Source organism: Cricetulus griseus, chromosome 2 (assembly GCF_003668045.3).
Source record: "Cricetulus griseus strain 17A/GY chromosome 2, alternate assembly CriGri-PICRH-1.0, whole genome shotgun sequence".
Classification (NCBI taxonomy): Eukaryota; Metazoa; Chordata; class Mammalia; order Rodentia; family Cricetidae; genus Cricetulus; species Cricetulus griseus.
The window spans coordinates 396935244-396962008 of NC_048595.1; the positions used below are offsets into that span (position 1 = coordinate 396935244).

The 26765-nt window shown below is 46.3% G+C and overlaps 2 protein-coding genes across 13 annotated transcripts; one reads left to right on the plus strand and one right to left on the minus strand.

Annotated features, from left to right (window-relative positions):
• Positions 1-10: 10 nt before the first annotated feature.
• On the plus strand, positions 11-13421 carry Letmd1 (LETM1 domain containing 1). Of its 10 annotated transcripts, none has more exons than XM_027396589.2 (9): positions 13-231; positions 614-765; positions 2647-2762; positions 3332-3414; positions 5240-5426; positions 5528-5629; positions 5725-5877; positions 7327-7423; positions 13270-13421. In XM_027396589.2, exons 1-9 carry the CDS (start codon positions 110-112, stop codon positions 13404-13406), a joined length of 1149 nt encoding a protein of 382 aa, XP_027252390.1. In that variant the 5' UTR covers positions 13-109; the 3' UTR covers positions 13407-13421. The 10 variants fall into 10 exon arrangements, with proteins under 10 accessions (XP_035296768.1, XP_027252391.1, XP_027252390.1 ...); XM_035440875.1 differs by lacking the exon at positions 13270-13421 and adding an exon at positions 8285-10011 and having other exon boundaries at positions 15-231; XM_027396585.2 differs by lacking the exon at positions 13270-13421 and adding an exon at positions 8039-8275 and having other exon boundaries at positions 15-231.
• Csrnp2 (cysteine and serine rich nuclear protein 2) lies at positions 10140-26180 on the minus strand. 3 transcript variants are annotated; one of them, XM_027396580.2, is made up of 6 exons: positions 25936-26180; positions 19895-20127; positions 18521-18780; positions 15952-16038; positions 15218-15514; positions 10140-13310 (listed from the first exon to the last, which is right to left on the minus strand). In XM_027396580.2, the coding sequence occupies exons 2-6, from the start codon at positions 20043-20045 to the stop codon at positions 12390-12392; spliced, it is 1716 nt and encodes a 571-aa protein (XP_027252381.1). In that variant the 5' UTR covers positions 20046-20127; positions 25936-26180; the 3' UTR covers positions 10140-12389. The 3 variants fall into 3 exon arrangements, with proteins under 3 accessions (XP_027252381.1, XP_027252382.1, XP_027252384.1); XM_027396581.2 differs by lacking the exon at positions 25936-26180 and adding an exon at positions 22025-22370; XM_027396583.2 differs by lacking the exon at positions 15952-16038 and having other exon boundaries at positions 25936-26179.
• Between the last annotated feature and the right edge of the window lie 585 nt (positions 26181-26765).

Below are 26765 nucleotides of genomic sequence, written 5' to 3' on the forward strand. Positions count from 1 at the left end.
GGGGTGGGGGTGCGCCTGTCATCACTCGGGAGCGGCGCGTGCGTGCTGCGGGGCGCACTCTGACCCGGAGACGACCCCGGCTCCCCGCGCTCCCTCCCTGACCGCGAAGATGGCGCTGTCCAGGGTGTGCGGGGCTCGCGCTGCTCTTTGGGGCTCGGCCGTCGCCCTTGGACCCTTTGTCACCCGCAGGCTGCAGCTAGGTCGCTCTGGCCCTGCGTGGCGGGCCCCTCGGTGAGGGCCCCGAGAGAGAAGAGCGTTCTTGACGTAGAAGGCCTTGGGACGGCTCAACTTCGGCTTCGCGGGGTCCCTCCTGAGTGGGGGGTCCCTGACCCTCTCTGCTCCGCATTGTCCGCTCTTCCCGCGCATCCCGAGCTCACCTTCCAACTTCCCTTTCTTCCCATCTCCATGGCCTTAGCTTGCATTCCTGGCCCCACAGGCTTGGCGCCCACTCCATGCTCATACTGTTTCGTCACTCTTCTGCCTGGGCTGCCCCTCTCAGACCAAAGAGCTTTGGCAATCGTTGTCAGAAACTTGTATTTAAGTAAGTAGGGGGCCCTAGGTACGAGGTGGTTTCTGCTAGATCACAGATAGGTCTCTTTGATCTTCCTTGTAGGTCTTCAAGGCTGCATCTTTCTCCAAAGGCAGATGTGAAGAACTTGATTTCTTATGTGGTGACCAAGACAAGAGCGATTAATGGGACATACCATCGGTTCTTGGGTCATCATTTCCCCCGCTTCTATGCCTTATACACAGTCTTCATGAAAGGTAAACACTCAAATCGAAGTCCCCCAGACAGCTAGAAAGTTACAGTCAGTGAGATCACGTGCGCAGGGGTTCTGCTTCGTGGATGTGAGTTGGGGTGTCTTCTCTTTCATTGGTATTTGAGATTAATTCCTACAAATTGTCACATCCTAAATATCTAGAAGGATGTTATGATAAACAGCTTCTGGCATTGCAGGAGTGGATGCCATTTCCTTGCCCTTCACCAGAGCAGGGAACTGTGGCTGTGCAGACCTGCCCCAGTGATTTAGCTAAGAAATGGAGGTAAGAAAATGTGGTCCAAATGCTTATCAGATGGCCGGCCAGCTTAGGTAACTTGTAGGGGAAATAGCACCATTTATACTTGATTTCTGAATGTTTTGATTTAAAACGGAGGTCCACTAGTCACGATGAAATGACACCTGTAATGTCACTTGACCACTCTGGACCCAGCATACCTAGTTCAGATCCCGGTTTGTGACTTACTGACTTGCACTTGCCCTAGTGACTGAAATTGTCTCTGGGGTTTCTCATCTATAAAGCATTAGAACTGACCTATTGATTACACAGTGGTGAATATTATTACTCACTTAGAAAGGGTGTCATGCAGCTTAGGCTGGCCTTAAACTTCCTGTGCAGTTGAGGATGACCTTGAACTTGTGAGTTCCCTGCCTTCACTTTCCGAGTGCTGGGATTTTAAGCCTGAGCCACCACACCTAACTGTGAAGAGTAAATCAACATATATAAAGTGCTTAGAACAGGGCCTGATATATATTAATATGGCATCTATACAGTAAGTGCCCAAAATGTATTCACTATTACTATTATTATATCCTATATTTTTATTCACTAATCAAAAGAAAATATAATGTTGTCAACTCTGAATATTACTATAATTATTATTAGCTTCATGGAGTTGAAAAATTACCCACTTTTATCTAAAAAGTGGAGGTAAGAATGGCTGGCTTGCCAGACATAGTGGTTCTATGTCTACAATCCCACAACCCAGCATTCCAAGGCAGGAGGATCAGGAGTTCAAGGCCAGCTTCAGCTACATAGCAAGATTCTGTAAAAACAAAACAAGAAACTCAAAACAAAATAGTTAATGACCACCAATCATACACACACAGATACATACACACACACACACACACACACACACACACACACACACACACACACACTGTATTATTTGAAGCCAATCTTGGTAACATTTTTGTTCATAAATATGGAAGCATTAAAAATATTTTATTTATTTTATTTGTATGGTTGTTTTGCCTTGTGCATGTATACATGTGTACCATGTTCATGCTTGATGCTCTCTGAGGTCAGAAGGCATTAGCTCCCCTGAAATATGAATTGTAGATGGTTGTGCACCACCATGTGGGTGCCGGGAACTGAATCCAGGACCTCTGTAAGAGCAGTAGGTGCTCTTAACCTCTGAGCCATCTCCCCAGTCCTGGAAGCATTTTTAAAAACTAGATAAATGTAAGGATGATCATAGAATAAAGATTTGAAATGGGATCATAGCAATATGTCAAATTATGCAACTAATAAACATGTCCCAGAAAGCAGCAGGTTAATCTGGCTGGGAAATATAGGGTTAATTGACCATGATGCTGGTGTTAAGGATCTAGAGTTTAAAACAGGGGAAGAGTAAAGAGCTCACAGGAGACCACTCATGGCAGAGCATCATTCAGCTGGGTAATATGCTTCGGGAAAGGATGGGGAGGTCTGAGGTGCGCCATGCTTCCTAGTTGAAAGTTTTTGTGTAGGCAGTGCTGTGGAGGGGCCAGTGTGTGTGCATGTGAGTGAGCACAGTAGGAAGCTATGGTGAGATTCAAACTGGGATAACATCGCGTTCTGTCCTCCGCTTTAATGGGGCAGGAATACAGATGTTATGGGCTGATGGCAAAAAGGCTAGAAGAATAAAGGCAAATATGTGGAAGCACAATGTAAAGTTTCATCAACTTTCTTACCGGGAGATGGAGCATTTGAGACAGGTATGGGCCAGGGGCAAATATCCAGATGTTCATGGTGAGATAATTAACCAAGATCCTACGTCTGTTTCTTTTGTTTCTTGTTCTTCACTGGTCACACATTTCCCTTTGCCACGAGGCATCCAGTTACTTGTCAGAATTGGGTTCATTGAGAATGAACTTCACAGCAGGGCTATACAGAATTCTGGTACATTTTGATTCAATTTGTAAGTAATAAAATCCAGTTTGATTTTGGACATATAACGATCTGCACAGAGCGGCAGGGCAGCAGGAAACTGTTTGGCAGTGACCTGACAGGCAATTTGAAGCTCAGCGTTCAGGAGACATTCTGTAAATCAGAAAGAGTTCACCAAGGGGTTTGATAAAAGGTTAGGCCCTCTGCTCAATATTTGGGATACAGACATTAACATCAGAGGTCCACCCTCAGGAACTTACCATTAGGAGACAGATACAAGCATGGTCCTTTTTCTAAGCTGTAGCACAAGTTCACTGTACAGTGAATGGGATGAAGGGTTTGTCTATGTTATCAAGAACTGAGTTGGATTAAAAACAGTGTGTTTATTTCTGTTTAGTTCCGTCGAGATGCCACCAAGTGTCTTTTCATAGGTATCATTTCCATTCCACCCTTTACCAACTACCTGGTCTTCTTGCTAATGTGAGTATATACTACCACCAGATCTTGAAACTATAGATTGTTTTAAAAATTATTATTATTTTTTTTTTGGTTTTTCGAGACAGGGTTTCTCTGTATTGTTTTGGAGCCTGTCCTGGAACTCTCTCTGTAGACCAGGCTGGTCTCGAACTCAGAGAGATCTGCCTGCCTCTGCCTCCCAAGTGCTGGGATTAAAGACATGCCCCACCAACGGCCGGCCATTAAAAATCATTCTGCCTGATGTAGTGGCACATGATTTTAGCACTTGGGAGATGGAGGCAGGAGGATCAGAAGTTCAAGGCTAACCTTGGCTACGTGAAACCCTTTCTCAAACAAACAAACCAAAACAAAAATAATCCAAAAAAATTATTTGTTTTTAAATTACTTCTTTTATCTCTTATGTATATGAGGTTGTGTGAGCTTATGTGTCCCACATGCATGCAAGATCTTGTGGTGCAGAAGGGAGCATCAGATCCCCGGGAGTTACAGATGATTGTGAGCTTTCATAGAGGTGCTGGGAATTGAACCTGGGTCCTCTGAAGGAACAGACAGTGCTCTTAACCCACAAGAAAATTATTTTAAAAACTTTTTATCTCAGAAGTTCAGAGGTCATCAGACTTCCCACTTCAATCTTCAGCATCCCAAAGGTTGTTTTTTAATTTATTTATTTTCTTTCATGAGTGTTTTGTCTGCAAGTATGTATATGTACCATGTAAGCGCCTACAGATGGTTGTAAGCCATCATGTGGGTGCTGGGCTGTTGTTACACAGAGAAACCCTGTTTCTAACCGCCCCCACCTCCCAAGAAAGTATTTGGATAGGCCTTGGGAGTGATTGACTTTTCTTACTTGGGTGAAGTTGACAGGCTCTACAGTGATGTTTAGCTGTTGAGTGAACCAGAGGAGGGCCTGATGTCATTCTGTGTCTGGTGTTTTGATGTGAGCATTGGGAGATGGACTTCCTCTTCAGGCTGGCAGCCTGGATGGTGGAGCTTCTTACAACAGAACCAGAGCTCCAGGGATGACTGGGCCAGTGAGCACATGACTTTAAAAACAAAACCCAAGGCCTCACCGTATAGTCCTGGCCATCTTGGAACTCACAAATGTCATCTGTCTGCCTCTACCTCCCAACAGGACTAAAAAGGTGTGTGCCATCACACACAGCCTATACTTTTGATACCTTTGTCTTAGAGGGTGCGGACTCATTTCTGCTCCGTTGTCTGAGTTAATCACCCACAGTGGGAAAAGAAGAGGGAAATAAACCTTACCTGCCCATAAAAGAAGTGCCAGAGAATTTGTAGCCATGTTTAAAAAAGCTGCCTTCTGGGGCTGGAAAGATGGCTCAGAGGTTAAGAGCACTGACTGCTCTTCCAGAGGTCCTGAGTTCAATTCCCAGCAACCACAACCATCTGTTATGAGATCTGGTGGCCTCTTCTGGTGTGCAGATATACATGGAAGCAGAATGTTGTATACATAAAAAATAAATAAAATCTTTAAAAAAAAAAAAAAAAGCTACCTTCCATGTGGGTAACAAGTAAAGAGCATATCCAGGGCCTTTTAATACTGTGTCTCTATGACTATTCTGCAGTTGCTGTCGGCATTGCACACAGCATCAGCTCTGTATGACACTGGACCGGCTTTAGTTCAAGATGAGGCATTTTATCTGACTGCCGCACACTAGCTTTCTTTCTGGTCACATTTCAGTAATACCGTCTGCAATCGTCCCGAAACGTGGGCTGAGACAACGACTGGGGTAGAGAAGCATGTCTCTGCCAGATACCTGATTAGCCCACTTTCAGAAAGTGACTTTGTGATGCTTTTTCCTTGTAGGTACCTGTTTCCTAGGCAACTGCTTGTCAAGCATTTCTGGACCCCCAAACAACAAATTGATTTCTTAGACATTTATCACAGTCTCCGGAAGCAGTCCCACTCAGAAATCATTACTCATTTAGAAAGGGCCAGCGCTCTTGTTTCTGATGAGAGGCTGCGGTGGCACCTGAAAGACCTGTGCACCAAGGTACTGCCTCAGCCAAGCCATTCTCCAGCTGGACCAGGGAGGTCACTGTGCACAAGAATTGGTCAGTCTCTAAAATCTACCCACTTCTTACTTCTTCCAAGGTGCAGAACGGCGCCCACCCAACAGCACATGACATCCTGGCTCTCAGGGAGTGCTTCTCTACTTGGCCTCTGGGCTTGAATCAACTGCAGGCTCTGCACATGGTGAGCACTTGGAGGCCTTTTGTGTCCACAGGCTCACTGTGTGTTAGGCTGTAAAGTAAGACAATTTCACATTCTTCCTACTTGCTGTGTCACAGAGAGCCTTGAGCCGGGCCATGCTCCTCACCCCTTACCTGCCTCCCGCCTTGTTGAGATGGCGTTTGAAAAGCCACACCACTGTGATACACCAGCTGGACAGGGCTCTGGCAAAGCTGGGGGTTGGCCAGCTGACTGCTCAGGAAGTGAAATCGGTAAGAGGTTGACTGCAGTGTCAAGTAGTGTCCCAGAGTGGGCTGGAAGCTTACAGGGCTCTTCATCTTGCTTGTATCAAATCTCAAGCTGTTTCTGCATTGTTTTACTTATTTTGATATAGGATTTCACTATATAGCCCTATCTGGCCTCAAACTCTTTCTGTAGATGAGGCTGGCCTTGAACTAAGTGCTAGAATCACAGGCTTATGCTGACATCCTGCCCTTCCAGATCTCCTGTAGCACAGGCTGGCCTCAAATTTAAGCAATCCTGCCTCAGTCTCCCCAGTGTTAGGATTACAGTCAGAGCCACTATACCTGACTCCAAGTTCATTCATTTTATTTCTATGGTTTTTTTTTTCCTTAATGTACATAACTAGTGGGAATGAATTTAAAAAAAAAGCAGGATCCCTGGGCAGGGTATGATATACATATCTGTGACCTTAGCACTTGGGAGGAGTTTCAGGACAACCTGTTTAAAACAATTTCAAAGACAATCTATTTTTTTTTTTCAGACAGGGTTTCTCTGTGTAGCTTTGGAGCCTATCCTGGCACTCACTCTGGAGACCAGGCTGGCCTCGAACTTACAGAGATCTGCCTGCCTCTGCCTCCTGAGTGCTGGGATTAAAGGCGTCCACCACCAACGCCCGGCAAGGACAATATATTTTAAGCCTACTATTTTAGATTATACAGATGTATCAGTCAGCTTTTCATTATTGTAACAAATACCTGAGCTTATCAATTTAAAAACAAGGAAAGCTGGTTTTTTGTTTTGTTTTTGTGTGTGTTTTTTGCTCACAGTTTTAGAGGTTTTGGTACTGGTCAGTTGGTCCCGTTGGTTTTGGGAGTATGAGATGAAGCAAAGCTGCCATGTCCTGGCAGCGGAGCATAAAAGACAGGAAGGGTAAGGCTAGTATCATGCAGTGCCCTCCAAGGACATTCACTCATAAACTAAAGACCACTCAATCAGCTTCATCTTCTAGTGGACTAAGCCTCCCCCCCCTTTCCACAGCAGGCTGAAGCCTTGGTAGCCTGCACTGGCTTTTACTATGATGTGTACTTAGGCCTTGTGCATGCTGTAGGAGCACTCTACTGGGGTGTGTTTTTAACCTGGCACTAAGTCTTTAACACATGGGCCTTGGCAGGACATGTAGCAATAGGTCTATGTGGTTATCATCTGTAGTTTACATTGTGTCCCACCCCACCCCCATCCCCAAGACAGGGTTTCTCTGTGTAACTGCTCTGGCTGTCCTGGAATTCACTCTGTAGACCAAGCTGGCCTCAAACCCAGAGATCTGCCTGCTTTTGCTCCTGAGTGCTGGGGTTAAAGGTGTGCTCCACCACCCAGCAACATGGTGAAGGTTTCTTATAGGGATAAGATCCAATCACTTGTAGATTTCTGTTTGTGGCATTCTATGCTTACTTGGGATGTTTCTCTTCTGAGTGGTACAGGCTTGCTATCTCCGTGGCTTGAATTCTACCCATATTGCTGATGATAGGTGTCGGACTTGGCTGGGAGAATGGTTGCAGATTTCCTGCAGCCTAAAAGGTAAGTGAAACCTCTGTGGCCATGCTACTGAAGTCTGAGCTTTAGAAAACAAATAAACTAAACAACAATAACAAAAATCAAACAAACCAAAAACCAGGGTCACACTGTGTAGCTCTGGCTGGTTTGGAACTCACTCTATACCAGATTGGCTTTGAACTTGAAGCTATCCTCCTGCCTCTACCTCCTGAATGCTGGGATTATAGGCAATGCACCACCATACCCAGCTCACTTTTGTACTTTATTCTGGGATTACTTGCTGAGTATCATGAAACTTTAATCTAACATATTTGTTTTGTAATTGAGGCACAAACTGGAGTACCCACTATAGCATAGACTGTGTAAGACAAAAGGACTGCTTGCTGCACGGAGACATAGCTTCATAGCCCGGGCCTATTGGCGGTTTGTTTAGGGAGCTATCTCATGCACAACGGGGTATTTAACGAGTATAATTGCCTATACCCATTCCATGCCAGTCACAGCCCTTTGTGTCTAGTGTGCCAAACAAGAGGTATCTCCAGACACTGCCAGCTGTCCCCAAGCTTGGGGTGCTAAGGGGAGAGGGACATTATTGTCCTGGGTGAGAAGCAGTCTTGAAGCTAAGAAATGTCTTTACAGCACCAACTTCTGCCATGAGGTGACTGGCATCGTGTGAGAATGAAGACATAGTGGATGTGAACAAAGAGTGGGAGCAAGGAAGAGCATACACGCAGGGTTGGAGTGAAGCAGGCACTCCTAGAGATTAGCCTCACAGTGCTGTATTCCCCATCCCTGGCTTTCTACCTCGTGTCAAGCTCTGTACTCTAAGGAAGTTAGGTAAACCATGTCCTAGCCAGGCACTAACCCTGATGGTGTTTTCAGAAGCTGAGCTGTCCCTCTTGCTGCACAACGTGGTCCTGCTTTCCACCAACTACCTTGAGACAAGGCGCTGAGTGAACCCTGGAGAGAATGACATTGTCCTGCAGTTGCAGAGTATAGTAGTGTGGGACCAAAGAGCACTTGTCAGCAGTCTGCACTATTAGCGTGGGAGGCAGTGGAGCACGCTACCTATCGCTACCTATCTGGGAGCTACAGACATTCCTTCACAGCTTGAACTAAACAAACGCCTGTGTGGTGCCATCCCATCATGCTAACCTGGAACTGGCAAGCACCTCTGGTACTAGGCTTGTATTGTGATGTAATGTTTAGGTCCTATTGAGTCAGTTTTTGCCCAGGTGGGAATCATTTGGCCTAAAATTCATGACTGCCAAGGTTTGTTTTTAAATTTCTATTTCTTTCCTCTGAGACGAGTCTATGTTGCCCAGGCTCACCTCAAATTTCTGTGTTCAAGGGATCCTCCCACCTCAGGCTTCTGGGTGCTGGGACTACAGGTCTGTATCACACTGGCTTCACTGCCGTGTTCTTTACAGCCATGAAGGTTTTTTTGTTTTTGTTTTGGTTGTTTTCTTGAGAAACTGTCTCACATAGCTGAGGATGACTGTAAACTCCTGGCCTTTCTACTTGCACCTCCCTCCAGGCGCTGGAATACAGGGTGGAGCACCACACAAAGCCCTGTAAGGTGTGAGGAGCTGGCCAAGGGCTTTGCTGTGCTAGCCAAGTGCTGTCCACTGGCCTTTCTCACTGGAGAATTTCTGGGTGCCAAGAGCACTGCTGCTTAGACTGGAGCACTAACACCTGGGCCTGCACCTGGACACCCCTGCCAATCTTTTCTTATCCCTTTGCCCCCCTTCTTTTTTTGGCCTTTTTGAGACAGAGTCTCACTATATAGCCCAGGCTGGCCTGGAATTCACTATATAGCCCAGGCTGGCCTTCAGTTCCTGGCAATCCATTCTGCCACAGCCTCCTGGGAACTGGGATTATAGGCATGAGCCACTATGCCTGGCCCATCCTTTTTGATGTGACCAAAAATAGGGACACTTTTCCTCTTCACTAGCATGGATTGTTCACCCTCTTTCTTTTAATATTCTCTTATGGGTACATCCTAAAGGAGGTGAAAAGGAAAGGACCGGCTGCTTGGCCCTCCCCTGCACTTATCCCCCGAGCGTCTTAATTTTCAGGCTGTCACACAGCCCCTAAGGCCCTTATGTGTTTGCTACCTCCACTGTGTTGCACTAAGCCATCTGTAGTCAGCAGTGGCTGCCTTCTTTAGGCCATGGGTCAATCGCATAAGGTACTCATTACTGCCGAGCTGGGAGATGAGATCTGCACAAGATAGTAAGCTGGGTTTGGCTGTTGTGTGTGATAACTTATTGTAAATGCATGAAGCACTGTTTTTAAACCCAAGTAAAGACTGCCTGAAACCAGTTTTTGGGAATTACTTATGCACACTCTACTCATTTTCCTATGGCTTCATTTTGTAAAACTGATGTAACCTAACTAATGGGCATTTAACTGGTTGGAACAGAATTTTTTGATGGGATGAAAAAAATTGGATGGAATTATTTAATATTATCTATCAGACATACTAGAATGGTAATCAGAAATAGGGAAAATTATAACTGCTGACAGCAGGGGTCAAGCAGGCACATAAGGAAATCCCAGGCAGGACAGGTTCTTTGTGCTCTAAAGACAATAAATCTACATTTCTGTCACAGAGTATTCCTATCATTGACATTAGTTCCTCACTGACCTAGTTTTATATACACAGCAAGAGCTGCACCCTTTCTCTTCATAAATAACTGCGACTTTCGAAGATACAAAGAAAAAGAATATCACACCATTCTTTTGAATATTTCTTTAATATTACATTTAAATATTCTCTTTAAATACAGCATTATTACAATGTAAAGAACCTAAGGGGCGGGGTTGTTTTCAAGGAGCCAGACAAGCTTTGGATTCACATTGAGAATACGACCTGTGCACAGTATTCGAGGAGGCAGCTTAACGAGCTGCGGTAATGAGCCACAGTTCACCTAGGCCTTGACTGAGGGGGACTGGCTCTGCTTCTGTGATCAGAGGCCTAGCCTTCCTAGCAACAGGAACTATAAATTCTGTCCAACTCAGGTAGCACCAGAAATGAGACGGATTAAGTTGTAGAAAAGGTCCTTTGCTTGACATTCGTCAATGCTAAATATTTAGCACTCATAAGTTTGGGGTCAGTTTGAATCAGAACATGACTTAATGAGGAGATGCATTTAGAATAAGAAACTAGAGTCATACAGAAATATCAAATATCTTGGGGGCTGGCTAGTCTTTATGACAATGACTAGTATGTTACTTAATGAAAATCCAAGTCCAAGGGCTAAAACAGTTGGAGTCTTCGGGAGGGAAGGTGCCGAGTCACCTCCTTTCCAACAAACTTCAAAAGATTCTTCTCTCACCAGCTAGTCTCAGTTTAGCTTCAGTCTTGGGTTTGAGACTTCTAGCTGAAGTTGAGAGCATCTTGGCCTCTGGTACTCAGGGTAAATCTGGTGAGACTAGAGAGAGAACTAGGTACTTCCTTAAGAACTCCAACAATAAACCAAGCAAACCCAGAAATGAACAGCAGTGGCAGAATGGCTTAAAAACCAGGATCTGTGTTAAATGCAGGGACCTCCAGGTTTAGGATCAGAGATTTAGAGGTGTTTCTGTTACCACACATATTCAAGTTTGCTCTACAACACCAGGACCACCTTATCCCACCAAAAATAAAGCCAAGCAAGTGGTACACACCTGCAATCCCAGTACTCAGGATGCACATTCAGGACTGCCACAGGTTGGAGGCCAGCCTGGTCTACATAGGAAGTTCCAGGCCAGCCAGGGCTATTTAGTGAGACCCTGCTTCAAAAGATCAAAACAAGTTTTGTTTTTCTTTCCTGGTTAGTAAAGAATGAAAGAGGAAAACAGTGCTTTGCTCCTACTATCTCCATTTTACCAGAAGGCAGAGGTACACTGCCAATAAAAAGTCAGTGCTGAATGGGGGGGTCCGGGAACTTTAATTAAGACATGAGAGGAGCAAGGACCACTGACTGAGGTAAGTGTTGATCCGAGTCCCAGTCTATACACTTTAAAGATTATAATCAGATCTTGAACCCTTTGGAATCTGAGAGTCCTGTCACTTAACTAAGAATCAGCTTGACTTCCAGTTTTCATAAATCTCCAAGATGGAGGGGTCCAATAACACCTGCAATTCTCAGGCCTGAGCTGTAACATACAAAGAGCTCTCTAACCCTAGATAACCAAGGACCATGAGTGTAGGTACAGAGAAAGAGTCCTAACTAGCTGATGACCTTGTACTACACTTTATATTCCATTTAGAGCCAAGCTCTCCCAAAAGGAGAGTGTGTGTGGGTGCACTAGGTGAGAAAGCAAGAACACAGTCATCTTCCAGACTGTTCCACACTGGACCCCTGCTGAATGGTGTGCAAGCCTTATGCTCTGTACCATATCCATATCCAACCTAGATCTTTTCTTTCAAGGGAAAAGGATGGAGGAAAAGGCAGAGAAGTTTAATTCTAGTACCTAAGGGCATATGAAATAATTCAAGTTACAGACCAGGAATCCCATTTGCAGAGCAGGCCAGGGAACACCAAACACGTTGAAAATTAACTTATTTACCAGTTGAGAGGTGGGAGAAAGGCAGAATCAATGTTTAATCTGGGAGTTTTGTACAGACGCAGACTCTTCTGCAGCCTCTGTTCTAGACTCAGCTGAGTAGCCTTTCCAAGAGTGTGACTGATACACTGAGATGGATGTCTGAGGAGTGAGCCTGTGCCCTGCAGGGAGCTGCTCACATCCTTAGTTCTGGCCCTATGCATAAAGCTACCCAGCTCATTCTGTGCAATTGACATCTTTGTTCTGGTGGCCCACAGAGCTCAGTAATGGAAACTGAGCTGGGGTTGGTCTCTTTCCCTTTTTACAAATACAGGTACTAACAACCCTTTCCTACCCATTTTTTCCTAAGATTTTCAATAAAATAACCTGGGAGCAGCAGTCTCATTTTGAAGTGGCATTAGATAATAAATAGAGAATGGGCAGTGCCTGTCTTAGGTCACACTGCCAGAGGGAGCTCTAGGGCAGAGTCTTCAGGGGTCCGCTCCTCACTCTGCTGGGAGTTCTGCACTCCACAGCCTTCTTCATTGTCCGTTCGGAAGGGTAGGCTTGAGGGAGACCAAGAGGGGTGGAAGTCTTCACTCTCAGGCTCCTTAGGGTTACAGTCATCAGGCAATAGTTTGTCAAGAGTGGGTGTTTTTCCCACCTCTGGTTTACAGAGGGCAGCTGAGTCTGAGGGGCTACGAGCCACCAGCGAGGTAACAGGGAGGGAAAAAACACCCAGATCTTTCTCCTTGGGGAAGGAGGCTGTGCCCTCTTCTGAGCCAGACTCTCCTTTCACTCCCAAGACCGGCCTCTGCTCTACCTGGTAGTACACCAGAGGCCCACTGTTCAAGTAGGATGGGCTGCTCACCGAGGAGGCAGCTGGGTGCTCTGAGTTCTCAGTAAAACATAGGACAGAGGAACCTGGGGGCAGCTGAGCCTGGATGAGAATGGGGGCGGCCAGGCCTGGACACAGCTCTTGGGGAACAGCCAGGGGCTCCTCCAGGATGCACACGCCCAGGCTCTCCATGCTTGAATCTAGACTAGCACTAGAGCCACTAGAGTCCTCCTCTGCCTTGAGCCGCTCCAGTTCCTCTGCGCTCTGGAGGTGCATCACTGCAGTCTCATTCTCGGCGATGAACTCCTGGAAGTCCTGTGTCTCAGAGCTCTGGGCTCCTGGTAGGCTGCAGCTAGCAGTAGGCAAGGGCTCATCCTCAGCGGCTGCTGGGCGACTCACCTGCCGTTTGCTCTCTAGCTCCAGCTTCATGATAGTGTGGAGGTAGTGAGTCCGCACTCGGATTGGATTAAACTCAATTCGTCCAGCCATGTTTCCACAGCCATCCCTGGAGCAGCCACAAGGAAAGGACATTCGATCCACCTGAGGGAGCACAGGAGATTGTGGCAAGATAAGACCAATAGCTCTAACAGTGAGACAGGTGACATCAGCTGGCACACACAGACAGTTGGGAGTTGAGCAGTGACCAATTCAAAGCATAACACGCAGCACAAGCTAACAGTACTAGGCAGTGGTTATCAGACCACCTGAATCTCAGCTCCAGCTCAGACATTAAGTAGTGCAGGCATCTTAAGAGTCATCTATTTTCTCCCCTGGACTTTGTTTCCTCTTCTAAATAAAAAGACAAAAATCCCATCAAAGGCTCCTTCCAATTAGCAAGTCTAGTGCTACCTCTCTGAATGCTGACATCTCAGAGTAGAAGAGTTTTGTGCCTCAGGGACTTCCAGAACTTACCTGGTTCACAGGGACAATAAAAAGCTGGGCCCAAGCCTTCTGCAATGACAGGCGTGGTGAGTGGAGACCTTGCTACTTCAATGCAATACACTCTAAGAAAACTAAACAGAGGGCCTTAGTGCTGAGGTGCTAGAGTGAAGGTTCACACTGTGACTAGCTCCTCACCTGCGGGTTAACCAGTGTTGTTCTGAAGCAGTGACCAAGACAACTTACTGACAACCAGGGCTATCTAGAAAGGAGATGTGTGGGCATGGTGGTGCACACCTTTAACCCCAGCATTGGGGGGTGGGAGGAGGGGAGAGGCAGGTGGATCGCAGTGATTTTGAGGCCAGCCTGGTCTACATGGTGAGTTCCATGACAGCCTGGACTACCTAGTTTTAAAGAAAAAAATAGAAAGGAGATGCTTTCTGCCTCTTTCTCTCCCCTTAATACCCTAAAACAAAACTCAAGAGAATTATAGAGCAAACAATAAAAACATGTCTTATGAGCTGGGCAGTAGTGGCACATGCCTTTAATCCCAGAACTTGGGAGGCAGAGGCAGGCAGATCTCTGTGAATTCAAGTTTATCCTGGTCCACATGAGTGAGTTCCAGGACAGGCTCCAAAGCTACACAGAGAAACCCTGTCAAAAAACTAGAAAACAAAACAAAAACAAAAAAACCCATCTTATGATATCAGCTTATTAAAATCTCTAGACCCAAGGCATGGTGATGCACACCAGTAATCCAGAACACGGGAGGTGGAAGCTGGGCCAAGAGTTCAAGGTCATTCTTGTTATAACCAAGCAAGTTCAGTTCTAGGCCAGCCTGGAATGAGACCCATTCCTCTCCCCAGAAAGAAATCTTTACCCAGGCCCAACCAGTTCCTAAGGTATTCTCAGGTTTGTGAATAACTAACTCATCATGGGATGGCAGTCTGGAGAGAAATGTTTGGCTAGACCTGCTATAGCTCTTTGTTACTAAATACAACCAAGGAAAAGAGCTAAAGGTTCAACCATAGGACTAAACACCCATGTCCTCAGCATGGCATTCCCTATGTTTCACTGTTGGTTTCCAGGAAAATGAGAATTTCAAATAAACTCTTAGAATGCCAGGAAAAAGATACTTTATTTGAGGAAACTAAGGATTTAGGTTCTGCCAGCTCAGGTCTGGTCCTGAATTAGAGAAATCTCAAAGCTTTGGTTTCCACACAACTGGAAAGAGGTACTGTGTGCAGAAGAGTTCACAGGCTGCCTTGTTTGATTCCTTTTTATCTCCAGAGTCACTATTTAAGGACCTTACTGAATGGTGAACAAAATAGTACCCTGTTCTCTCCTCTGCTGCCAGGTGCTTATCACCTCTGAGGTGTATAACAGAAAAGATAACGGGCATCTCCACATCCTGCCCAGCTTGTTTTCTTTGGGAGGGCTATGGAACTGGAGCACATTCTCAGCCATGGGGCTGCCATCCCTGATTGGCAGCTTCCTATCTTCACCAGTACCCAACCACACCCCCAATCTGGGTGTAGATATACCATTTCAGGCCAAAGGTGACTGACCTGGCATTTAATCCCAGCCTGGCTACAGGCACACGCTTCTGGGTCACAGTACAGCCGACAGTCACAACCACACTCTTCCCGAGATAGGCGGATGGCTCTAAGTTCTTGCTTCTCTTCAGCATCAATCCGGTGGACACCAGAGGCCCTCAGCAGGGCCCGTCGCCTTTTGGTGGGCAGGGGCTGGAGGAAGAAGTAATCATCCACCTCCACGCTTTCCACATCAATATCTTCATCTGAAACGTCAGCCAGCGTCAGGCCGTCCGCCTCCACTGACTCCACCGTCCCGTTCTTGGTCAGCTGCCACGAGACAGGAAAGGTCGGCTTTGGAGCGTTAGCAATGCAGTGACCACAACAGTCCCCAGTTCTGCAGCCAGGGCTGGCTGCCCTACACCACAGCAGAGCACCAGAAATGTAAAGACTCAGAAACTGGATTTTTAACTCTACATTTAAATAGCCAAAATAAGTAATGATTGCCATCCTGGACAGCACAAGTCATGATTAAAAACCAGAGCAGAAACACAGAAACTGTCTGGCTCTAATACTACCCTGTCAACACCAGAGACATCACCTTTCTGTGTTCTAGACCTTCAAAGACTGGTCTCTACCAGGTGTGGCAGCATAGCTGTCACCCCAGCTATTCAGGAACCTGAGGGGCACGAGCAACACTGCAAGATCCTATCTAGAGAAATGTTTGAAAGACACCACAAACATTCCCTCCATTTCTAGACTGTTACCTGCATTGTAGCTGATGTTGTATCCTCAGCGATATTGGTAACCTTGTAAAACACCCTCAACTTGAGCCCTGGAGAACCCAAAACTACCTTCAGAGAAAAAGGGAACATTAGAGTACAGCACCAGCTTCCAGGTTATTTGTCAATGTATGGAATCCCCATACTGTAAATAATTACCTGTGTACTCAGAAGAACTGCATTTTACTGTTAAGAGAGTGGGCAGCCAATTATTAACCAGTATCATAGACCCTTACTTCCAACACAGAGTCTAGAAGAAATGTATTTTCTTTCTTCTAATCCTGATTTATTTTACTTCAAAGAAAAACTCTGTGAGGTAGGGCAGTGTAAATATCTTTGTGTGTACTGTCTATGGGCAGAAGTCTGGGTTTTCTGCACTGAGTTGGGTAGAAAGCCAGGGCAGGACTCTGTGGAAGGACAGGCTGGAGACAATTTCTGGCTGAATGAGCTTTACAAACTCACTAGAGGATCTAAGTAAAGAAAATGAGGCCCCAGCCCCTGGGGCCCTGGAAGCTGCTAGCAGGCTGCAAGCCCAGTGGCGGGAGTCTTTGGTTTATTTCATCAGTCAACAGAGTAGTGCTGGGAGAGGAGCAACTCCTGGGAGAGATGTGATGCAACAGCCCTGCGCAGTAAGCTGTGCACCTCACTACTTGTTGTGGAGAAGCCCACTCAGGCTTTTCCAGTCTGTTACCTCTGCACCGGGTTCCAGCTGCCTGGTTCCTTTCTGCAGACCTTAGGATTCTGCCTAGGATTGTGTCGAAGAACTGGCTCATCCCTAGCACTCCTGCTGTTCCCAAAGGAAAATAATCAGAAAAGCAAGTAGGAGAATTCAGATCTCCGCAGAAGGGGGATCTCAAAGCAGTGCAGTCTTCTAGTCATGAAACAGTGCTGGGACAACTCGGTATTTTGGGGGAAAGAAAAGTCAAGGCCAGGTGTGGTGGCTCATACTTAATAATCCTGGCACTTAGGTAATGGTAGAGGCAAGAAAAACAAAGCTCAAAGATATACCCTGTTCCACAGCAAGTTCAAGGCCAGCATGGATTCCATGAGATCCACCCAAAAACAAAAACAGACAAAAATAACCACTGCCCAATTCAAACTACTTACAATAATGAATCCTGCATGGATAAAAAACAAACAAACAAACAAACAAACAAACAAAAAAACTAATATGTAATGAAGGTTCCTGAGTTCTAACAGTTGACTGGAATAGCCCCAAATGGCACATGATGGATGCAGTGTACGTTATTTCAAGACTGTGACTGTGCCCTTATAGGTGCTAAAGACAGGAAGCCTTCCTGGGGAGGAAGGCAAGTGTTTTCCAGTCATCACCAGGGGCACTCAGTATGTCCTGCCAGGGACAAACAGATGCTACCTCTTAGGTAATTTCTCAACTTCATTGGGGAGAGTTGTCTATAGGAAAGGAGCAGAGAACCTTCACTGCAACTGAGAAGAATGTTTGTCTAGCTGTTGCTATAGCAACAGAAAGTGACAGGGTTAGTGGCAGAACTCAGAAGAAAGGGAAGGCTGAATGTCATTACAGTAACAGGTATAAGGCCTTAGGAACAGGCTGAGAGCTGGCACAGAATGAAACTGGTGAGACCTAGTCAGTTTGCACCCTCTGCCACCATGTTTTGGGCCCAGAAATGAATCCTCATTCATATCCATTCACTCCCATTCATATTCTCTCTGTCTCCTGAATTGGGGCTAGAACCTGAGGCTTCATACACACTAGGTGAATGTTCTACCACTAAGCTATGCCCCGTCTCTGGGAGAAGTTGGAGGACTTACAGAAACAGTGGAGTGTCAACACCCTAAGGTAGTGCATGGGTGTCTGGGGAGGGTCTTCTGGTGCTATCAGCAGAGTGCAGTATTTTTAAAGACTATTTAGCCAGATCTGGTAGTGTATGCCTTAACATCGGCACTTGGAAGACACAGGTAGGCAGGTATCTATCAGTGACCTGAACTTAGCTGGTCTACATAGCAAGTTCCAGTCCAGCCATATGAACCACCATATGGGTGGCTAGGGACCAAATCCAGATCTTTTGAATGAATAACAAATGCTCGTAAGTGCTAAGCCATCTTTCCAGTACTAGTCTATGAATCTAACTATGAAATAATGCTACTCTCTGCACCAAGGAGACGGTGTCAGTCTTCTGGGGTAACAATGTGGAGGTTACAGAGGGTGGTAAAAGCCTTCGGAGAATGTGAAAGATCCAAAACCTGTTCTGTTCTACTCATGTGGGCAAGGACAATCACTGACAAATTGAAATCTGTGTTTTCTTGGTGACAGACCTGAGAAGTTTCGGGTGATCACATCACATTAGAGAGCATCGCCGTAATAGGAAGAAAGGGATAGTGCAGGGAAGTTGGCAGAGATGACAAGAAGACTCAAACTAAGCGCTGACTGAAAATCTGAGACTTCTTATTAGAAAGGTAAATAGCACTCGCTAATCACAAGATCAACCACTAAATCAAACAGTATCAATGGCACAGCGGGGTTCCTCTTGACCTCAGCATGCAGGAAGCACCAGGCTTCATTCCCCATAGGCACCTTCATTTTCTTGGCATGAAGTTTCTCCTCCTTCAGGTGCTCACGAAGAATCTCTCTATGGTTCACCTCTTGTTCTTGTGCAAACTCACAAAGGGTGTAGCTGCGTACAGAGTTATGGCGCTGGGCCATTCCCAAAGAACTTCCACCCTGGCTGGGAACACTGGTGAATCCCTGGCGCCGGGCAAAGTAGTACACAGTCACCTGGTCAAAGCGGACATTCTTCCTCCGCAGCTGCTTCTGCCGCTTCAGGATGGATGTGGCTGTGAACAGAACACATGGTTCCTGACTCTCAGACGGCTTGCTCAGTCAGGGCTCTCACCTGCTCTTATTCATCTAGGCTCTTAACTCAGTCCCAAATGTGAAACTATTTCCAAGTCCTAAGTCATGTGCAAAACTGGAAACAGCCTTGGACCTCAGCTGGTTCATACCACTGCCTCCAAACTGCCTTCATCTAAATAGATGGCCACAAAAATCTATTTTTAGATAGCAACTGGGGAACACTAGGTGTTCTTTTCAGGAGAAAAGAAAATTGCCATGTGATAGTTTAAACTAATTAAAACTCAATTTTAAAAAATCAGCTCTTCAGTTTGTGTTTCAGTAGCCACATGTGACTAAGAACTACCAAGGTACTATGCCAACAAGCACCATTTCCCCCACAGGGAAGTTCAACTGGACAGTATTCCACAGTGGGGGATTTTCTCTAACAGGCCTGATGATAAATATTTTAGGCTCTTTAGGGCATGAAGTCTGTTGCAACTACTCAAAGCATGCTGCTAGTGCAAAAAGACAACTACAACGATGGGTGTGACTCTTCCAACAAAGCCACAGAAACTAGCAGTAGGCCCAATTTAGTCCAGACAACCCCTGACCCTCACTACTTGAGGTTCTCTACAGGACAACTTGAGAGCTAGGAGACTCCACTGTGCCCAGCTAGCTGCCACTGGAAAAGCTGCCAGGTGTGTCCTGAGTTGAACCAATAGTACCAGTACCTCAGGGCTTTCATTTCATGGCCCAAGCCCTTGGAGATCTATGGGATGGAGACAAAAGGAATGAAGAGATTTGGAGGTACCCAGTGTCCAAAGCAAACATCTACTCCTGCTCCAGTTACAATTTCCTGAACCTCTGGGCAAGTCCTCTGAGGTCAAAGTAGAATTCTGAGCTCCTCTTTCTCTATCACATCCCACCCATGCTGGGCACCACAAACCACAACAAGAGAAGAATAAATCAGACTTCAGCCTATGCTATTGGAGCAATGAGGTTTTCCAAAAATCAAGGACACACTACGTAAATCCCCAGGATGGACAGAAGCGGTCTCAAGCTGCAGGGGTTTTCTGGGGAACATGGGTGCAGGCAGGAAGGGAGCAGCTCACTCACGTGTGAAGCTGGCAGTTGTAGGAGGGTTGAGGCTGTCACAGCTGTCAGCACTGTCACTACTGGAGACCTCATCATCTGAGTTGGAAACCGATGAGCCCACATCCACGTCATCGAATTTCCTCTTGAGCCCTGAGCCCGAGAATGCATCCATTGGCTTCAAAAGGTTTCCTTGGGGAGCCAACCACGATGGCCCCGGAGCTGCTCACCACCAGTTAGCCAGGAGCATTAGGATTCTGCCCAGGGGAGAAGAAGAGTCAGCTTTGCTGTCCCGAGACAGCAGGTCCCTCTAAGTCTGTAAACACATCGCTATAACTGAAGGAAAGCTAAGCACCTGACCTAGCATCAGTCTAGCTTCTCAGGACCAGGTCATTTCTTTGTTGACTGACCAGAATTCTTACTTGCCTCCCTTCAGCTCCTCCACCCTTAGTTACTCTTAGAATGAGTCTGCAGCAGCACTTCCCAGTGGAGGGGTGGCCTCACTTCCAATCCTGCTGGCCACACGAGTCACTGGCCCAGGCTACTATTCACTTTTCTTCAGATCATGCAGGAGAGCACTCCAAGGGTTCACTGGGAGAGACCAGACCAAAGACAGCAGAGCCTTTGCCTAAACCAAAGCCAGACCCAAGTTTTATCCCAGTGATAACATAGGCTGGCATTTCCCCAAGTGTATATCTTAAATACACTAGTTCCATGGATATTAATAGCTTTTTGAATGAAAATAGGACTGCTGTTAAAATAGTTTAGAAAACTACTTATGGCAGAACCTTTTAGGGGTTTTTAATATACTTATGAGCACACATGGTAAAGGCTGGAAGAAAACAATACAGTGTTTCACAACCTGATTATGGAACCCACTATTTCCAAAGTATGTTAGGGGGCAGATAATCCCTGGAACACACTTGGGGAAATTCTGCTCCAGGCTCTCAATTTTGAAGGACACTGGCAGTCAGGAAAACCCTTGACCCAGATCTTCGCAAGTGTGAAGTGTCTCACCAGGCTCCCAGAAAGGGCAAATTTAGTACTAAAGAAAGGAGCCAAGATTAGAATCTGTACCAGCTTCAAAACCCAGAAAGCAGGGCTATGGGTGTAGCCCTGTGGCAGACTGCTTGCCTAGTACACATGAGGCCCTGGGTTTGATCCCAACACCACAAATGAAACAAAAACCAGACTCTTTCTCGACCTTATATTGGTCTCTCATTATTCCCTTTGCAAGGAAGAAAACAGAGCTTTACAATCTCCAGCCTCTGAAAAGAAACCACCAAGGGAAAACAGAAAAATAAGTGACAATTAATCCTGGTTACACCAACACAGCAGGCACAAGTCTTTCTCCTTCCCTGTCTTTGGACCTACGTTTCAAAAGGACATGAATCTGTACAGGAGAAATGCTATCAAAGCCAAACCCACACGTGACAAGGTAAGACACTTCCCACACTATGATCTCACTGGTTGCTAATTGTGCAGCAGGATTAACAGCACAGCTCAGGAGACTTGCTGCATTACTGCAGAGCAGCTACCCAGAATTCACTGTGGAGACAAGAGATGTCTGCTACAGTCCTAGTTTTCTAGACTACATCTTTTAGTAGCAATTTAGATCAGTTCTACAAAGTTAACCAGAGCTGGTCTGTGCTTCAGGGAATTCCTAAAATACATACTCAGATCACATAAAAGTCACAAGATGGACTGAACCGCCTCAGCTTTCACAGGTTTCAGATAAGCAGCACATCCCTCAAGTAAGTTTGGCTAAGAAAAAAATTTTAAATCAAGGAGCTGGGAATGGTGGCAAGCACCTTTAATCCCAGCACTCAGGAGGCAGAGGCAAATGGATCTTTGCAAGTTCAATGCCAGCCTGGTCTACAGAGCAAGTTCCAGGACAGCAGGGCTATACAGAGAAACCCTGTCTCTAAAAACAAAATGAACAAAAACAATTATAATATTAATATAATATTAATCTCAGCATTCAGAGACATAGGCAATAGATCTCTGAGTTCTAGGCCAGCCTAGTATACATAAGTGAGTTCTAGAACAGCCAGAGCTACATAGAAACTATATATAGATAAAGATAGATATGGATATATATGATAAAAAGGGCTGGTGGTCAGCAATTGAGTACTAGCTGCTCCTCCAAAGTACCTGGGTTCAGTTCCAGCAGCCAACCCTCTAACTCCAGTTTCAGGGTTCTTCAGGCACACAGTGGTATGCAGACACACATGCAGATAAAGATGCCTATTCATGTAAAATAAAACCTAAAAATTATTTAAAAGAATCAAATTGGTCCAAAGTATCGGACCACAGGTCTTAGAAACAAGAGGGAAGAGTGAGGGGATTTTCTATGGGTTGAGTTTAGCTGGGCTTAAAGATGATACCTTTCAGCTAACAAATGTCTCATTCCATTCTATTTTGGGTGAAGGAGCATGGGGGGGGGAGATGGACGACACACGGGACACTGACACCTTTGTTATTAAATGTTCATGTAGATACTATAGAGGAAGTTCACGCAATCATACACACCACCAGTGCCTTCCCAACTCCATGAGAAACCAACACTGAGCAGAAAACCTGCTCTTGGAAAAGGCTCAGGTGCCCTTCAATCTGACTGAGCCCCAGAAAAATGGCTGCTACTCATCCTGGGAGCACTCAAGGATTTATGACTGGAAGCAAATGTGTGCTCTTTCCTTGGGATCCTTTGCTTCCGGTAGTATGGATTTCCTTTGAATATTACTCTTTAAGTCTCACATGAACTTAGATCTGGGCCAAAACCCTCTTTATTACTAAAATTCTCCCTTACCTTAACCCAGCTTTCCTCAAGAGTACCCTTTCATCAGGTTACTTTGTGCCCTTGGCTGCTTGCTCTAAGCCTCTTGGTTCACATCTTCTCACTTCTGGGGGTGTGGTTTGGGTAATGACAGAGGTAGGTAGTAAAGAAAGGGGGAGTGGAAAGCTGTAAAACGTAAGGAAAAGTAATTTCCTTAAGCTCCAATAATCAGGTCTACATGTATAAATAATGTGTATACTGATCTATATGACCAAATTCCATTAAAGAGCTGGGGATGTAGCTCGGTAGTACAGTGGTTGCCCACCATGCTTGAAGCCTTCCCTGGCTTCAATTCCCAGCACCACAAAATAAACAAACTATTCATGGTGACACACAGGAAGATTCTTGAGACGCCACTGTTCTAGCTCTCTTCACCTTACTCAGGATGTTCCTGTAAAACTACCTGTTACTTAAAATGGTTTAAGTTTAGCTATGTAGCCCAGATTGGTCCCACAAGGCCCCAGCTTGTTTCTGGAGAAGCTCACAGTGGTCTTCTTGCTTCAGTCTCCCAAGTGCTGGGATCAGAGGTGTGTGTACCAAGTACAGCCCTTCAACACTGAAAACTTAAAATTCTTTTTTTCTTTTAAGATTTATTTTTATTTATTATGTATACAGTGTTCTGCCTACATGCCAGAAGAGGGCACCAGGTCTCATTACAGATGGTTGTGATCCACCATGTAGTTGCTGGGAATTGAACTCAGGACCTTGCTAGAGTAAGCAGTGCTCTTAACCTCTGAGCCATCTCTCCAGCCCCAAAACTTACATTTCTATCATCTCCTGGGGAACAATGTAAGTTTATATTTCAACTTGGCTCTCTAGTGTGAACCTGACCATGAACCTCCAACCTAGTTAGTCCCACACTGCCTTGAAGAACTCATGTAGTAGTATAGTAACCACTACAACAGGTTCTATTAAGAATCAGTCATTCCAGCCTGGCACGCCTTTAAGCCCAGCACTCAGGAGGCAGACGAAGGTGGATCTCCGTGAGTTCGAGGCCAGTCTGGTCTACAGAGTGAGTTCCAGGACAGCCAGGGCTGTTACACAGAGAAACCCTGTCTTGGAAAAAACCAAAGGAAAGAAAAAAAAGAATCGGTCATTCCCACTGGTTCAACTATTCCCTTAACCACTGATAAAAGATCAACATCTCAGTTCAGAAGATACTCTTTAATTCTCACCTTATCGAACATACATGTAATCCCAGCACTTACTTGCAGGAGGAGCAGGAGTTCAAGGCCATCCTTGGCTACAAAGCAAGTTTATTGCTAATCAAGGGCTACATGAAACCCTGTCTCAACCACTACCCCTCCACTTTATGAGTTATATCCAAGCACTCAAACCTATACAGAAATAACCAAGGTGAGACTAAAAACACAGGTCAGAACAATTAACTGTCTAAATACACATCTCAAACAACAATACTGGTATCTCTCTTTTTAGCTTTTACATGCTGGTGAAATGAAGAGTCAGCTGACACATTCTGATTACATGCCTTATGGTGTTAAGTGTTTCTAGCTGAACATTTCCCTAAGGTACACAATATGCTTCATAGCTACAGTGCATAGAAGACATTATACAAGCACCAATTAAAACCAATTAAACTAGTATTTCAGTACTAGGTCTAAGCTTTCTTCAGGCTGATAAGGACCTCAAACCTAAAATCCTGAATTATGTAAGAATAGCAAAAACCGGGTGTGGCAATGCAGGCCTCTAATCCCAACACTCTGGGGGCAGAGGCAGGTGAATCTCTGAGTTTGAGGTCAGCCTGCTCTACATAATGAGTCCCAAGACAGCCTATGCAGAGGGGCACTGCCTCAAAATAAATAAACAAATAAATAAAAGTGGGGCAGTTGGGGAAAAACTGTGGATGAAGAGTGTATTTGTAAAGTTTGGGTATGTGAGCATTTTTTTTTTTATCTGAAATGAGTCCAAAATCCTAAGACAAGGTTCATCTCACAGGAAAGTCTTTCCACTCAACTAGAACCCAATGCTCTGCTAAAGGTCAAGGAATCCCTTACCCTATCAGCCACCACTGGGGTAGAGGTAGGGGTAGAAAGCCCTACCCTACCCTGCTTTCCTTTTACAAGATACTGTGGGTGATTCTCAAATACTACAGTTTTATGGTTCCATCTGTCCTTGTGATCACCAAAACCATGAGATGGGAAAAGCCCTTGAGGCCCTCACTGAAAGCGCCTATTTAAGCTAGGTGTTTAAAGAAGGTCCCTTCACTGGGTTTCCCCACTGCTGGGTTTCCAGACTTTACTAACACTAGGTTAGAATCTGGCTTTCCACATGTAAGCCACATCCTAGGGAAGACACAAGATCTTTGTGGGAGACTTGGAACATGATGCTGCATTAACTCTCCTCTAAAGGATAGCGTCATTTATAACTGCCACATACCAACACCCGGGTTTTAGAGATTTGTAAGATTTAAAGCCACCAAAGAAAAGAAGAATGTGAATCGGCTGCGGTTTTACCATGAACTGAAAACTGGAGGACAAGGGGAACAGTGTTGTCTCTTGGGGAGAACTTCTAACCTTTCATACTGAAGAACAGTTTGTATGTCACATCGCCACTCTTAACCCTTCTAAAAAGATGAGCACTCAAATGGGGATGGATGGCAGAAGGCTGCATGTTAGGGCCTGAAAAAAAGATCAAACTAGCAACCAGGACAAGTGATGCTCTCATTTTTGCACACAACGCCAGAATAAAAAAAAAAAGGGGGGGGGAGGCATCAGGAACCAGAGCAGAAGGAACATTGTCAAGTCACCAGTCCCCTTAACACAGTTAAGGAACCCTTTGGCTCTCAACCCATTGATTCCCGCTAGCCTTCCCGCTCATTCCGATCGTCCGCAGTCCCTACAGTCTTCCACATCCTCCTGCCCGCTACTCACAAATTCCCAACCACTCCTCCCACATTTTCCTCCGGTCCCTCACTCCTCCCTTCCCGTCCCTCCATCCTACATCACTACCCACTCCATCCCAAAGTCAGCCGTCAGCCGCAATCCTGCCGGCTTCCGAAGCCGCCCGGCTGTCCCTGGAGCTAGCTAGATTGCAGCCGGGCCCGCGTCCCTGGCGCCCCTCGCTCCCACGCCTCTTCCCAGAGGCGCCCCGGCTCCCCGCCCCCCGCCCCGCACGGCTCTGCGCCGGAGCGCTGCCCCACGACAGCCCGAGAGCCGCTGCCCAGCGAGGAAAAGGCGGACCCCTCCGCCCCGCACCCCAGGCCCATTACCGGCCCCGCCGCGGCCGCTTCTCCCGTCACGGTCTCCGCCGCCCCCGCTGCCGCCGCAGCCCGGGTGCAAGGATGGAAGACGTAGGCGTGCCGGTCCGTTCCCGGGCCCGTCTCATAGATAGCTCCCGGGGCTGCAGGGTGTGTGGGCCGGCCGGCCGGCAGGCGGCGGGGGGCGGGTGGCTCTGCACTAGGGCACCCTGGGCAGCAAAGACCAGAACCGCCCCGGCTCCGGCTAACAATAGGCTCCGGCTGCAGCGCTCTGCCTCTTATAGGCGCCGGCGCGTCGCGGCCGGGGCCCGGGGCAGCTTGGGAAATGTAGTCTACACCCGGCCCACGCCCAGTGGCATGCCGGGAATCGGAGGTGGCCTGCGCCGCAAAGCCATATTCCGCCCGGGAAGCAGCTGCAAAGGGAGCATCCACAGCAGATTCCTGGAGAGAGGCATTAGAGCAGCTGCAGCATTTTGGAAGCAGAAGGCTGCCGACCCTCGGTTACACGTCGTCACTAACTAAACGAATTCTCCTATAAAGCCCTCCTTCTCCCCGCTCCAGGACCTCACGCCCATGCCTGAGGAACGTAATCCTCGTTCGTGGGTTGTTCCCATATGACTTGCTGCAGCTGGCCAAAATTAATCAAAGGAATTGCAGACAATGACCTATCTGCTTAAATGATGGATTCATTTCTTCTCCCCCACACCCCACAGGGTCTCATTATGTAGCTCTGGATACTCTAGAACTCACTATGTAGACCAGGCTGGCCTCAAATGCACAGAAATGCTCCTGCCTCCCTCCTGAGCGCTTGGATTAAAGGAGTGCCACCTTGTCTGCGGATC

Bases quoted from the DNA above. Each gene is read 5' to 3' on its own strand.
- Letmd1 (XM_027396589.2), top strand. From the start codon at position 110: ATGGCGCTGTCCAGGGTGTGCGGGGCTCGCGCTGCTCTTTGGGGCTCG. The intron at 2,763-3,331 runs GTATGGGCCAGG...ATTTCTGTTTAG, and splicing joins AGATGGAGCATTTGAGACAG to TTCCGTCGAGATGCCACCAA. The intron at 5,630-5,724 runs GTGAGCACTTGG...GCTGTGTCACAG, and splicing joins AACTGCAGGCTCTGCACATG to AGAGCCTTGAGCCGGGCCAT.
- Csrnp2 (XM_027396580.2), bottom strand. From the start codon at position 20,045: ATGGATGCATTCTCGGGCTCAGGGCTCAAGAGGAAATTCGATGACGTG. The intron at 18,781-19,894 runs GTGAGTGAGCTG...TTCTGTTCACAG, and splicing joins TACAACTGCCAGCTTCACAC to CCACATCCATCCTGAAGCGG. The intron at 13,311-15,217 runs GTCAGTCACCTT...GTGCTCCCTCAG, and splicing joins AGGCTGGGATTAAATGCCAG to GTGGATCGAATGTCCTTTCC.